The 14,686-nt window shown below is 49.9% G+C and overlaps 1 protein-coding gene across 2 annotated transcripts in view; it reads right to left on the minus strand.

Moving 5' to 3' along the window:
- TIAM1 (TIAM Rac1 associated GEF 1) overlaps positions 1-14,686 on the minus strand; it is a 71,891-nt gene that overhangs the window by 3,245 nt on the left and 53,960 nt on the right. Inside the window, exons 1-12 of one of the 2 annotated variants that reach the window (XM_066340747.1) lie at positions 13,814-14,001; positions 9,978-10,157; positions 9,477-9,545; positions 9,054-9,179; positions 7,121-7,229; positions 4,606-4,785; positions 4,374-4,492; positions 3,555-3,663; positions 2,852-2,910; positions 1,945-2,047; positions 1,750-1,837; positions 748-920 (exon numbers count right to left, since the gene is read on the minus strand). In XM_066340747.1, the coding sequence (XP_066196844.1) occupies positions 748-920; positions 1,750-1,837; positions 1,945-2,047; positions 2,852-2,910; positions 3,555-3,663; positions 4,374-4,492; positions 4,606-4,785; positions 7,121-7,229; positions 9,054-9,179; positions 9,477-9,545; positions 9,978-10,157; positions 13,814-13,900 (1,402 nt within the window). In that variant the 5' untranslated portion in view covers positions 13,901-14,001. Of the gene's footprint in view, positions 1-747; positions 921-1,749; positions 1,838-1,944; positions 2,048-2,851; positions 2,911-3,554; positions 3,664-4,373; positions 4,493-4,605; positions 4,786-7,120; positions 7,230-9,053; positions 9,180-9,476; positions 9,546-9,977; positions 10,158-13,813; positions 14,002-14,686 lie in introns of those variants that run through there. The other variant, XM_066340746.1, reaches the window with a different exon arrangement.

Below are 14,686 nucleotides of genomic sequence, written 5' to 3' on the forward strand. Positions count from 1 at the left end.
CAAAGGAGGAACAGAAATCCTGCTTGTCTACAGCGCTGGATCTAATGAGCACAATAAGCCATAAACAACAGACCAGAACAAAACATGCATTTTGGGCCGTGTACTTTGCAGTCGGAAGCAAATGTTTCTTCCCTCCAACACCTAGAGTTCTGAAAACGAAAACCTGCTTTTCCCTGGGATTTTCTCACTGCTTTTGCCTAAAGTCAACTAAAAAGGAAAAATCCACGGTTTGGGACAGGCCATTACAAAAATAAGAGTACCAAGTGCAGGCTTCTCCAAATGTGGGAAGGAGGAACATGAGCTCCTCAATTGAGCTGAAAAGGCTCAGGTAGAGGACACCCACAGCTGGCCCTTCAAACCAAGCTCGGGGAGCTGTTTTTCCTTGTGCATTTTAGTTCCAAAGTGCTTGGGTCACCTCAAAATTCTGTACACACTTAAGAATCACATGGCTTCTGCTCTGTTCAGCTGAACCCCAGCTCAGGTTAAAGTGCACAGCCAATAGGTACTGCCAGGAATCCCATTTCCCTTCCATGCCAGCAGCACTGCTCTGAAGTTGAGCCCCGAGTGCAAAGCAAGGGAAATAAGACGCAATTTAAGGCTCTCAAGGAAGTGAAGCATGGAAATCCAGCAGTTTTTACATACACAGCAAAGAATACTAATCCTAATATACAAGTGACACACACCACCACGTGTCCTACAACGGTGCTGGGGTTACTGGGATCTTGAAAGTCTGTAGCCCTACAGTACCTGCCCTGTTCATGGCTGGCCTTGCACCTTTTAGAGCACACAATCTTTTTCCACCAAAAGGAACATATTGCTGGGATGAGGGCAAACTTTCGGTTTTAAGGAGCTGTCTTCTGTGTTTGTCCCGCAGGATGGAGTGCACCGCCTTCAGGAAGTCCTTCCTGTGCTCTGGAGAGCTGAAAAAGAGGTGGGAATACAAAAGACAGAGTTACCTCTTGGGAACTGCTAAAAAAGCTGGCTGCAAATGAGGTGAATAATGGCCAGTTCTGTGATTTAAGACAGTGCACATTGACTGGAAGGTGCTTCCCCAGAAAAGACTCCACTGAACTCAGTATTTTCAAAGCAAAGCTAAATCCACGGTCACTGCAGTGGGCATCCAAGGAAAGCAATACCCAGGTCATTAATAAAACATGCAGCCTTTCAGCCCTCTGGAGGTTTCCTCTCCCTGCAGTGCCACCCACACCTGGCTGTGACCTGGCATCCAGTGACCTATGGTGCTCAATCTGTCCCTGCAAGCACACCCCACAGCTGCACAGCTCCCCCAACTCTTACTACAACTAGGAACTGGCTTGGCATCAGCTCTGTTGGATCCTGATGAAGTTGTCTTCCAAAATCTCTACTTGAACCCTAAAAACACACCAGAGCAACCACCACCAGCACAACAATGGATGTTTATTAAAGGAAAGGCAGACCCATTCAAGGTCCCAAGTGCAGAGGTTGGGACCTGGTGCCACGAAAGAAACCAACTGAACACAACACCTGCCATAAAGATCCAGTGCTGCAGTTTAGCTGGAAAATTGCAATAAGGCTTTTCCCAAAAAGGTGCAAAGCTGATCAAGCTACATGCCTTTATTTTCAGAGATTGTACAAAATTCTGCCTTCCAGAAGTAAGGTTTTAACACTCTCTCCTCACTGTCCCTAATTGGCTGTTCCCAGATTGCCTCGAAGGAAAGGCAGGGGTAAGCAGGGATGCAGCTGCCATGGAAAACAGGGAAACCCACTTACCTACAGCAGAGGTGAAATGTCCTTTCTGGCCTGCCCTCAGACTCAGATTTCACATGGACAATCTCGCACACAGAATTGGTCTCTGCATCTGAAGGGAAAACCAAGCAGAATGTCATGTCTACCTTCACATGTAACTCCAAAGCCTTTGCTCCCTGCCCAGTGAAGGCCACAGCTTCCCAGCTGAGGTAACATTACCTGCGCTGGCCAGGGCCCGCACCTGCAGCGCCTCCAGAGGGATCATGTGGCGGAACCGGAACGGATCCCAGTCCTCATAAATGGAGGCTCTGTGTGATCCTCCCTGGAAGAATTTCAAACACTGTCAGGAAACGGGACACCTCAGGGCAGGCACAGTCCTGAGCTCTGTGCTGAGGGCTCCCAGCTACAGACCTGCTGCAATCCTGGTTTTCCCACCCCATCACCTCCCTGAGGGGCCTCTCTGTGGAGAGCTTGCTGAAATCTGCACTAGGGCAGCACTAGGGCCCATCAGCTTTTAGCAATGCCCTCCAAAGTCACCCAGCCCAGCCCTGAGGGCACACACACACACATTGGAGTTTTGCATTTCACTCTGAAGTCACCCTGTGCCAGCTGCCTTTCCACATGAGGCACCTCAAATCCCTCTCTGGTTTATGCCATGGGTAGGGATCACTGGTTTCCCTATATCACTATAGACTGTGCCCCCATTGGAGCACTCCCAAGCTCAGCTTTAACTTGGAATCCCAAACTCTAGTGGAATCCCTGAGCCATTTGTGATGTAGCTGAGAGCAGCCAGCACTTGCTTGGTGGCACACAGCACCCAGGGAACTGTGTGAAGTGACAGACATTAATTAGCTCTCAGACACACACACTGAGCAAAGAACCTAAGCCAAGAGACACACTCCAGTGACATCTTCATCCAGGGCAATCCACCACACTGTAGGGAATGGATGTGGCAAGCATGGCAACAAGGGATAAAGGAATGCCTGCTGTGCCCACCCAGCCCTTCAGACACCAGGGAACACACATGCCAGAGCACATCCCAGCTCCAGGGCTTTGTGGAAAGCAAAACTCCATCACAGCCCCAGAAATGCCCACAGCATCACCCGAACAGTCCCCACACACTTACGAGTTTCTTCTTCTGTTTGGAACCATCCTTGTACACAAGGACCACGGCAGTTTTGAACACTGGAGGAGGAAGTCAGAGACAAAAGCTATGGAGTCACAGAATCACAGAATCCTGGGATACCTGGGGTTGGAAGGCACCTCTGGACATCACCCAGTCCAACCCTCCTACCAAGGCAGGGTCACCTGAGCAGGTGACACAGGAATTCAGGATTTCTGGGATATCTCCAGAGATGGAGACTCCACACTTCCCCAGGGCTCTGGCCCCTCCATGGACAGAAGCTCTTCCTCAGGTTGAGGTGGAACTTGTTATGTTTCAGTTCATGGCCACTGCTCCTCATCCTGTCACTGGCAGAGCCTGGCACCATCCTCTGACAGCCCTTGGGGATATTTGTGTGGGTTGATGGATCCCCTCTCAGCCTTCCCTTTTCCACACTGACTAGGCCCAGCTCCCACAGCCTCTCCCCAAGAGAGTCCAAAAGGCTTGAAATGGGTCTCCTCTATTTTCAAGCACACAAACCTTTCACCTGAGGCAGGAAAACTACCAGAGAGCAGAACTGAGCATTGCAGCAGAGAGACAAGCCCATGTTTAAGTCCCAGTCCTGGGGAAGGCCATGCTCAGTTACTCTCACTATCTGCTCAGGCACAATGTTAGGCATTCAATATATGCTTTAAGGCATGTGAAATAAAAGTCCTTGGATACAAACCGAATGCTGCCAGCTCAGGTTCCTTCTTCCACTTGCCCAGGGAAGCAGGAGGGTTCAGCCAGATCACTGTGTTATGCAAGAGCAGGTCCCCCATGGAAAGGTCGGCAACCTGCCAAAACCAACAACCAAGGCTTTGAATGAGCTCAAGGAGTCTGAGATGAGTTTTCAGCTCAAGAAAACTTGCATCAAGTCTAGTCCTGCACAAAATTCCCCCCAGCAAACTCCTGGAGTATTTCATCAGCAGATTGCAAACAGATGCATGTAACCCTCTGATTAATGAGCATAAATTAGGGTAAATTAAACTCAAGAGTCCAGCTTTTGGAAATCTGGGTCAAAACCAGATGTTTTCTTTGCCTTTTGTTCCCCTTTGTCCATTTTTCTCCCTAGCAATTTGTCTTTTGTTGGAATATTTAAGCACATATTCAGTTTAGGGTAAAGTTTAGAGACTGCATCAGGTGCAGTGGTCAAAGCATCCTCTCCCCACAGGTGCTGTGGCTCTTGACTTTTGCCCAGAGGCTCCTCTATGGACACTACACTGCTGGGAACAGACTAAGAAAGGAGCTCCCAAAACTGCTGGGAGATGCAGCAACCAGACTTTTGTCCTTATGGTTCCCCAGAGTGACAAACTGAGAATCATCCCCAGTTCAGGGGCATGTAATCCCACCATTCCCACAGTGGAGTATCAATGTAATTCAGTTCAGGTCTTGAACTGAGCTGGGATTTATCTGTTCGCACCAGGATCTACTTCAATGGCACAGCAGGAAAGGTAAATACTGGCACCACAATAAGAGCCCTTTCCTCTCTAAACCTGATTTTTACCTCTTTTTTCTCCCCCGTTTGTTCTGCTATGAGTTGGTCAAACACTGCCCCATATTCTTCATGGATTTTCTGCATTTCATTGATGTGGCTGGCAACTTTGTTCATTGTTTTGATGGCCACTGGAAGAGAGACAGGGAATGAGTGAAAGGGGATTTTAACCCTCTGAGAGGAAGGGAGGGGAGGAGGTTCAAGAGCAGAGGTGAACCAGAGACCAGTGGGGTTAAGTCCTTACCATCAAGGTGATAATGTTCCTCACTGTCCACGTCAGTGAGAGCAAAGAGCTCCTTGAGCAGGAGGGGGTATTTGAGTATCCTCTGGATGGGTTTGATGAGGTAAGACTCCAGGGTGGAGGAGTGCTGCCGCCGCGGGTTCTGGGCATCCAGGAATGCCTTGAAAGCAGTGTCTGTCTTGGCTGCAAGGTTCAAAGGAAGGCAGTGGATCAATGAAAAATCATCACTGCTGCCCTGAGAAAGCAACTTTTCCAGGTTTAAATTGGTTTATCTGGAGACATTTTGTAAGGAAGTGCAGATTTCTTGGGCCTGCAGAATTAGATTTCCGCCCTCCAGGATTTGAGTCACTGACACTCTCCCTGGATGTGCTATTTAGGATTTTACAGCAGGCATCCACCTCCAGCATGGGCAATTTTTACTTTCACTATCCATGATTGAATTTCCTGAGTGGGAAGGGCCCCACCAGGATCATCCAGTCCAATTCCTGTCCCGGCACAAACCCTGAAACAACCCCACCCTGGGCATCCCTGGCAGTGCTGTCCAAAGGCTCCTGGAGCTCTGGGGCCATGCCCATTTCCCTGGGGAGTGCCCAGCACCTTCCAGGGGAAGAAACTTTTCCTAAATCCAATCTAACCCTCCCCTGGCCCAGCTCCAGCCCTTCCCTGGGTGCTGTCCCTGTCCCAGGGAGCAGAGATTGGAGCTGCCTCTTGGGAGAAGCTGCAGACAGCAGTAAGTACTTCTGGCCTGACAACTATTTTAGAGCAGCACAAACTGTTTTAATCATCTGCTCCCTCTAAGCAAAGTCTCAAATTGGACATTTGTGAGAAGTTGCTGCTTCTAAGCCATGGTGCAACCCACAATATTGGCAAGTCTGGTCCTTGTTACCTCATTAAACCTTAAAATGCAGCACTGAGTCACCGGAACCATCCAAAGCTGGAGAGAAGCAGGAGCAGTAAACTGAAACTAATGCACCAGATTTTGGGAGCACAGGCAGACTGGACACCTGATTGCCATCATCTTCTCTACCTGACTGCTATGAATTTATAGAATTGCCATTTTCTCTGTTGCTCCCTCCACTGGAGCATAAGGAGGGAGGGAAGGAGGAGGTGGTATTTATAGACATACAAATTATTCAGTGCAGGAGCAATTCCACACAAATGCTTTTATTGGAGTCATGTCTCCTGCCGGGGTTGGAGTTTTTCTGCAGGCAGTCACCTGATTTCCATAAAGCAACTAGAATTTCAAGTGCAAAAGCCACCTGCACCTCAGCTGAGGACACCAAGTGACACCTGAAATACACTCCCAGGCTTTTGAAGAGATTTATCTCTGGAATAGGATTTCAAGTTCAGTTTATGCCATAATTCAAGCATAAAACTTTCTCATTTATAAATACAGTCAGCAGTGGAAAGAAAAGCAAAATAACCAGATCTTCCTAGTCTACAGCTTTAACATCAGGGTCCAACAGAGTCATTCCAAAAGAAAGCATGGATGTGACTGGCAACAAATCATTTATTTATGTATTCCATAGAGCTGCCAAGTATTCTTTGCAGCACAGGGAATAAAAGTTTACAAGCTGAAATGCAAAGAAGAAAAAGTGCACTGAAAAAAATACCAAAAAAACCCCAAAACACACAACCTCCAAACCAACCAAGAAACAAAAAAAAAAAAAACGTAAATCAAAATTTCTGACTGTCAGACATTGAGATGTTTGAAAAACAAGAGTTCCTCCCTCACAGGCATTGCTGCTACAACTGGAACCATTCATTTGTTTAAGGTCTTGGCCAAAAAGGAATTGCACGAAGCGCTGGTGACTCCGGGAGATTTACACTTCCACAGGGGAAAACATCCCTGGGAGGAAGCTGGCCCAGAAGCCAGACCACAGGCTTTTATCTCTGGCTCAGCAAGCCAAGCCCTGCTGGGAGTTCTGACATGGAAACTTCTCAGACAAATTGGAATGAAAGCAAGAGGAAGGAGAGAGAGGAGAGAGGGCTAAAATAATTCGCCAACTCCCATAAAACATTCTCCCAGGCTGATCCTCTCCTAGTGGCTGCCAGTGCTCCACCATACTGGCTGAGGCTTCCATGGGATTCCCACCAGCAAAGATTGCTGGCACAAACTCCAGGAGGATGCAGAGGTCACTACAGAGCCAGCACTCCTGGTTCCAGAGCACACAGTGAGCCATCAGCACAGAGCACAGAGCCACGATGTGATTCCATTCAGGAAAACTTCCCACGTGACTGGAAACAAACTAAACACAGCAAGGGAGAATAACCAAAATGTGGGGAGAGAACAACTGCAAGCAGGATGAGCCAGGTGCTGTAATGAGCTGCTCAGGGGTCACCAAGGGGTGGTCCCACAACCCCCACAGCACAGAGCCTCTCCAGACATAACTCCCTGCTCCAAAGGCTCCTGGAGAGCAGCCAGGCACCTGTGTGCCCCCATTCCTGCCCTGAGAGGTTTGGGATGCACTGACCACAACCAACAAGTGGCTGTGAGAGCTCTGGAAGGGGCGCTTACCTTTGACCAGGACTTTGGGGACTTTTGTGTGGCTGGCACAGAAGGCACTGTACAGCTTGAACCTGTCAGCGTAGTACAGGAAGGATCCACCCAGGGAGAACAGCACTTTCTGTGATTCAAAGAGAAAAAAGCATCAGTAAAAAGTTACATTTAGTTACTTCGCCTTCAGCCAGGTCATCTGGAGCTTCCACCCAGCTTTTGGAGGACAGGACGACGCAGTTTCAGTGTGTTTGCACACCAGGACATCACTGCTGGAGTGAGCCCAGAGGAGGCACCAGGATGAGCAGAGGGATAGAGCAGCTCTGCTGGGAGGAAAGGCTGGCACAGCTGGGATTGTTCAGCCTGGACAGGAGAAGCTTTGGGGTGACCTCAGTGTGGCCTGAAGGGAGCCTGCAAGGAAGACGGAGAGAAACTATTTACAGGGGCTGGAGTGACAGGACAAAGGGGAATGTCTCCAAACTGAAACAAGAGTAGGTTTAAATGGGATATCAGAAATGAATTCTGCCCTGTGAGGATGGGGAGGCCCTGGCACAGGGTGCCCAGAGAAGCTGTGGCTGCCCCTGCATCCCTGGAAGTGTACAAGGCCAGGTTGGACAGGGCTTGGAGTAACCTGGGATAGTGGAAGGGGTGGAACTGGGGGATCCTGCAGGTTCCTTCCACCTAAACCCTTCTGTGACTCCCTGATTCATCCCCCACGACACAGGCCCAGCCATGGTGTGTGGATTCAGCCTCTGTAATCAGCATCATCAGCCCAGTCCCGTGCTGGAGGCAGCACTAATGCCACAGGAACTGAGCTCCCAGCTCCAGAGCTGGGCTTAAAACCTCACTGACCTCAGCACTGGCCAGAGGCCACAGAGAGGACCGGATGTGTCTGACCCTGCAGTGATCAGGGCACAGAGGAGCTGCAGGCAACACTCATGCTTGGAAATGTGGTGTTTAGGGTCAGCCACAATCCCAAAATGTCCTGGGAACCAGACAGCACCTGCTGAGGGGCTGAGACCATATGTGGGCAGCCTGGGGACACTGAGTGGGAGAGGGGGAAGCAAAGTGCAGAACTGAAACCGCAGAGTCCCACATTTCACACTCAGCTGCTTTCAGACAAGACCCAGAGACAGAACTAAAAGGGAGCATGGTGCAGTTTTTCTGACAAGAGCTGGAAGCAGCAGCACTCAGGAGATGGAGTTTTCTCTGGAAGGAGCCTTCATTGGCACTCTTCCCTTACAGCTCAGAGCACACAGGGGTCAGAGGAACTATTATTATTATTATTATTATCGTTATCATAATTACTACTACTCCTGTCCTTTACCAAGGTGAGTGGTGCTCAAAGCCAGAGTGAAATTTCCCCAATGGAAAAACATTCTGTCATCTCCTTGCCATGCCTCCACCACCAGTACCACTGTGTTAAACAAAATGGAATTTGTTCCCATGTTTCCCTGGGTTTCAAATAAAGCTCACAGAGTTGCAGGTTACATTCCTACCTGTGAAGATGCACACCTGCTGAAAAGCAGAAGTATTTGCCACCACGGACTGAAACTGGAAACACAAAATTCCGTGTATTGTTCCGATCTGTAGCCCCAGAGGGCTCCTGAACATGAGACTTGTCAGGACGAAGATTTTATGTAACTTTCCATTTCTAGCATTTCCTGACAGCTCAAGGCAAGAAATCTGGCAGAAGGGCAAGAATAGAACCAAAAAGCACATGGTTTCTAGTGCTCTATATGGCTAAATGTAGCATAAACTACAATTGCAGCAGGATAATTTTTCAGCAGCACCAGCATCAGTTGAAAATTCATCTTAAATGGAAGCAGATGCAGGTTTTTACATGAACAGTGGCAATGGTCAGAAAAATGGAGAGTGTTAAAGGTCTCAAAATTTAAACAATGAGACAATGTAAATAATGTGGTTTTCATATATGAAAGTAAACAATTATTACCTTAAATTGCTCAACCTTTTCAAGCTTTTCCAGGTCTGGAACCAGCCTTACTCCATCTTCCAGAGTTTTCAAGAACTCTACCTGGAATGCTACCATTTCAGTCAGATTCCCAAAGAGAACATCCAGCTAATAAAAGGAAGAAAAAAAAAAAAAAAAGCAGAATGCTGAAAATATCACTTTGAGGCTAAACTGTGTTTTCTAGACCTGCAGCAATTCTCAGTCCAGTTGTATAATCATTGTGATGTCAGGAAAAAACAAGCTGCAGACATTATTGAGCAGCACCTCGATGCTCTACTTAATCCATTATTTGAAAGAACTGGAATTCAGTGGAATTAATTTCAGCCAAATAAGCCTGGCTGGGTGGGCAGAGTGGAGGGGCAGGCAGAAGCTCTCTGGCAAAACGACAAGCAAAGGTCAACATACCTCATCTGGTGTGAGGAAGGTTTCTTTTTGTAGAGGCTTCAGGTATCTCTCCATCAGGCAATTTAAGTCCTAAAAATTCAGGAAAAGATTCCCATGTTGGTCCCTCGGACTGCCTCTGGATATTTACAGTAACTATCCACAATAATCTGAGAATTTTTAAGAACTTTAATTTAATAATTCTCAAAAAACAATCTGAGAATTTTTCCTTTTCACACACAACGTGAAATAGCTGGACCTCACACGATTTCAGACAGGAAAAGGAAACATTTACACGTTTCTAGCTACAAAATCAACAAGATCTCAGCGAGCAGCGACTGCACACCAGCTAAGCCATCTGAGAACAAAACCAGCCATTTGGAAATGCCTTCTTTCAGTGGGTTAACTTATATTTCAGGCCCAGACTGCAGAACTGAATGCAAGTCCACCAGCAGAGAGGGACACGAGGCAGCAGAGGAGAAAGCAAGAGAGCAGAGCAGGAGAGGTGACGCCGCAGCCCCTCACCTTGACGTAGGTGCGCTCGGTCTCCAGGAGCTCACAGATGACCTTCCTCAGCTTGTCAGCGTCCGTGAGCTGCCTCATGGTGCTCAGCTGGGGCCCTGCACAGTCCTGGGGGGGAGCACTGCAGTCAGAGGGGTTCATTTCATGCAGGCTGCGACAGAAAGCTGCGACCTGCTCTGTGCTCTTGGGAGAGAAGGGAGAGGAAAGAGCAGTGGTAATATTGGAAGTCAGAGCCAGAGGAAGCAGGGGGCTGAGGAGCGGCTGCAGCTGAGCAGTTTGGGGACTTTTCAACAGGCACCACAAGTGTCTATCCTGTCTCTCTGTGACTGGGGATAAAGGAGAAAAAAAGAAAAAAAAAAAAAAAAAAGAAAAAAAAAAAGTTGCAGAACTCTAATTAATTGAAGTGCTGTTGAACTCCATTCCTGGTTTCAGACACGTGAATTTTAATTAAAACAGGCTCATCCAGCACTTAAGATTGACAAACCCACAGAGAGACCCAAGAATTGGGAACCAAAAATGCCTGTGCAAACAAAACACACAGCCCAGCCCCCTGCCAGTTCCCCAGGCAGGGCTGCAGCAGCACTGTTTACAGCTCTGCAGAAACCACTCACGTTGGGCTTTGGGGAAGCAGAGCTGCCCAGCTACAGGCCCTGCAGGCTCCAGGCACAAGCCCTTTGGGAAAGCAGCTGTATCCCCAAGCTGTGTCTGGAAATGTGCCTGGCAGGGTGAACTTCTTCCCAGTAAGTGCCGCTTCCCAGGGCTGCTCCATCTCACTGCTTGCTTTAATATTTCATCAGCTGCCTATATAAAAAGCCAGTTATCCTCACTTCACCCCCTCGTGTTAGATCATTTCCTCACATCTTTCGTTACCCTGAAGAGTTTGGAGCAGGAATAGTCTCTGGTGTCAGTGATGACAGCCCCAGGCTTCCACGATTGCCAAGGCAGCCATGGGCTGTCTCCAACCCTCCCAGAGACCTGGAGGGAAAAGAGCAGCTCCAGTGACCACACCTGATCATCCTGGCAGGGGATCTCAACCCAGGTTCAGGGATTTCCCAGCACTGCCTCTACAGCCCCCCAGTTCGGGAATTTCTCCATGGAAGGGGTTGTTAAGCATTGTCAGGGGCTGCCCATGGAGGTTTGGAGTCCCTATCCCTGGAGGTGTCCAAGGAATTCCTGGATGTGGCACTCAGTGCTCTGGGCTGGGGACAAGGTGGGCAATGGGGACAGCTTAGACTCCATGGTCTCAGAGGTGTTCTCCAACGTGGGTAATTCTGTGCAGCAACTGACCCAAAATCAGTCTGTTCAACCAGAGAAACTCACAGAGAGCAGAGAAGGGGAAAAAAAAAAAAAAAAAAAAAAAAGCCCATCCCCGCCTTGCAGTTTGGAGACAAAGCTCTGCTCCCAGGACACCACTTCACTCCCACCCACTGGAAGTTGTGATCTCCCTGTTTTCGAAACCATGCAGCCTGCTCACACAGAGCTATTTCCTCTCCATGCACCTACAATCCATGTTAGGACAGGGAAGGACTTCCACCCCCTTCCCTTAGAGGTCTCTTAGGGTAGCAAATGCTCCCCTGAGGTCCCACTGCACAGCACATGAGCAAAGATACTCATTACACAAAGGATCATTTACTTCAGGACGCAGGTGGAAGCCAGGAACTCATTGTAACTGGCTGTCTGTACGAAAATGCCTTTTGGACACACTTTATTACAGGGAAAATATTCACCTTCCATTCCTGAGGTTTAACTCATATGTGGAAGAAAGGAAAAATATTGCAAGTTGAGGGCAGGAGGAAGCAGTGAGTTGGACCAGTCCATCTCCAACTCACTCTGCTCCTGGCATGTTCACTGAGATTTGAGATTCATTAGTCTTAACTATTCAATAATTCCTGCTATTTCTCAGCAAGGTTCCACCTATACTTGCTGTGCTTTTAAGTCTAAAGCATACACAAACCTTTAGAATAGATTAGATCTCCATCAGATTTCAGCAGGTGTAACCTCGATCCCAACAGCTGGCTGTGGGTTAAAGCCTGGCTCCAGCTCAGGTTAAAACACCTTCCCAAACCCCCTGCTCTGCTGGGAAGGCCCAGAGAACTGAAGCTCAGATACAATAATCCCAGGACAGGCAGAGTGCTGCTCAGCAATGGTTGGCTTTGTCAGCACTACCTGAGGCAGATGTGTCCAGTGGTGTTTTGCCTTAAGATCCAAATGTACAAATAAACCCAGTTCTAATGCCTAAAGCACAATCTGGAATCAAACCCCAAAATAAATCAAGTGTTTTAAGCAGTTCCTGCTGGCACCCTGCAGATGCTCCCATCCTGTGCACGCTCTTGCAGGGAAAGATGGGTCACCCAGAAAGAGAGAGAGAAAATCTGCTCTGGGTGTGAAACACCAGCTCAGCACTGAGGTTGAAATAACTCCCGGAGGCATGTGGTGTGCCCCTGCAGGAGCAGCTACACCCATATGGCAGGAAGGAAGTGTGGAGGACTTCCCAAAGCCTTATGTCCACTGGTGCATGCTCAATAAACCACTCCAGGGCTGCAGCCATGGCCAGGCTGCCTTCTCACTGCCCTGCCCCACATCTCCTCATGTCACACACCCCCCAGGCCCAGGACACAGTCCCATTCACAGGTCTGTTCTCGTGCTTGCCCACAGATCAGCTGTGCTGTGTGACCACGCCTGAGCAGGAAGGTGTCCCAAGGTGTCTCCTCATGGCTCAGGGCTCCTGGCCACCACAGAGCCCTGGTACGTGATTAGGCCTTGCTGAACTATGTAGTATAAGCCAAGGGATATGAAGCATTGGGTTTATAATTATTATTAAATATAATACTTCAGACATAAACCACTGACCAAGTCCGGACTGGAGCAGATCCAGCTGCACCCAAACCCCTCTGAATTTGGCAGTTCAGAGGGTCCTTTCTGACCCTCAATGGGAGGTTGCAGTAAACAACCAAGTGAGCCTCACCATCAAGCCTTGTTAAACCACCATCATATTGACCAGCAAACCTGGTTATCTTATCAGTCCATAACAATAAAAAATTGTTTCTCTCCTAGAACTGAAATGTGCGACTCCACCTGCAACAACTGCTGTGTTTCATCCCCACCACAATCCTGTCTACCCAGTATTCCCTTTAAAAAATCCATTTCCAGACACAAAGCAGACACACTGTACACGGGGGGCTTCAGGGCACAGCTGTTTTGGTGAAAACTCTCAAGCAGATTTCAAGAAAACCTCTCTGTCCCCATTTTCCCAGGGAAAGTGGATAGAGTAGGCAAACAGATCCTTTTATCTCCCTGCACCAGCTCTGCCAGCAGTGACAATGACAGCACTAAACCAAGATTTCTCTAGGAGAATTACGGCACGACGCTTGAGGCACAATCCCTTCAAGCAAGCTGAAAACGAGACTGAGGGCTGCCACAACTGGAACTGGAGTCCACCAGCATTAACCCCTCCTCGGGAAGGGGCTCAGCAGAGGAGCTCAGCTCACATCCCCCCCATGGAGGAGGATCAAGGACATTCACAACCGCGGGGCTGCTGCCCACAGCGAGGAGCTTTGGCGATTGAAAGAAAGCCATCTCCTGCCGTGTTTGCCATGCAAAGACATGCAGGTGCCTGGGCATCAGGCAGCTCGCCCCTGAGCGGCACGGCGCGCTCTGGGCAGCGCACTGCCAGCAGCAGCGCCCGCCCAAACAAAGCAAGGCAAACTGTATCCTTCCAGCAGCGCAACAAAGAGCCTCCGCAGGGCACACACCGCCCAGCTCAGCCCGCAACTGGGAACCTGCCGCTTAACCAGCACCACGATCCCCTGAGTGCCGGCTCCCGAGCCGGATCTGCTCACCAGGTACAGCATTCGGAACAGGGAGTCACCGTCCCTGCCCGCACTCTCGCTCCGCAGCTTTCGGTTCCCCCTCCAGAGCGCCGACATGGCCAGAGAGGCTGCGGGGCTGTCACCGGGCGGGCAGCGGCCCCGGGGCTGCACATCCCGGGGCTCCGGGCGGCTCCCCGCTCCTCCCAGGCACCTTGGGCTATCCCTCCGCTCCTCCCAGGCACCTCAAACTGCTCCTCCCAGGCTCCCCGAACTGCTCCTCCCAGGCACCCCAAGCTTCTCTCTGCTCCTCCCAGGCACCCCGGGCTGTCCCCCTGCTCCTCCCAGGCACCCCGAGCTATCCCCCCGCTCCTCCCAGGCACCCTGGGCTGTCCCCCCGCTCCTCCCAGGCACCCCGGGCTATCCCCCTAATCCTCCCAGGCTCCCCGGGCTGCTCCCCGCCGCTGTGAGCGGGGCAGGGCAGTGCCCACCTCCCTGCAGCACACCTCCCCTCCCTCGCCATCTGCTCACCGCATCCGCGGGATCCCGAGCCGGGCGAGGTCCCGAGCTGTGGGAGGCAGCTCCGGAATGCAGCGGAGCGAGGGCAGCCGGGGAATATCGGGAATATTCGGTGTGCGCTGCCTGTGGCTGAGCAGAGCCCGAGAATAGCAAACGGTGCAAAAGTGACACGGCACAGAATGAAAGGAACTTAAAAGAGCCGGTTCTGCCGCTGGGAAACCGACCCCGCAAATCCCCCTTTTAATCCTTTCACGTCTCCTGCAACACACTGAAGGTTTGCAGACTTATGCTGGTCTCGAGTAATGCTGCAGAGAGCAGCCGACCTACTTTTCTTGGAAAAAAAATCCCTCTAAGTGGCACAGGCGTGCACACACAGAGCCATCAGCC

The sequence above is a fragment of the Sylvia atricapilla genome, chromosome 2 (genome assembly GCF_009819655.1).
Source record: "Sylvia atricapilla isolate bSylAtr1 chromosome 2, bSylAtr1.pri, whole genome shotgun sequence".
NCBI lineage: Eukaryota > Metazoa > Chordata > Aves > Passeriformes > Sylviidae > Sylvia > Sylvia atricapilla.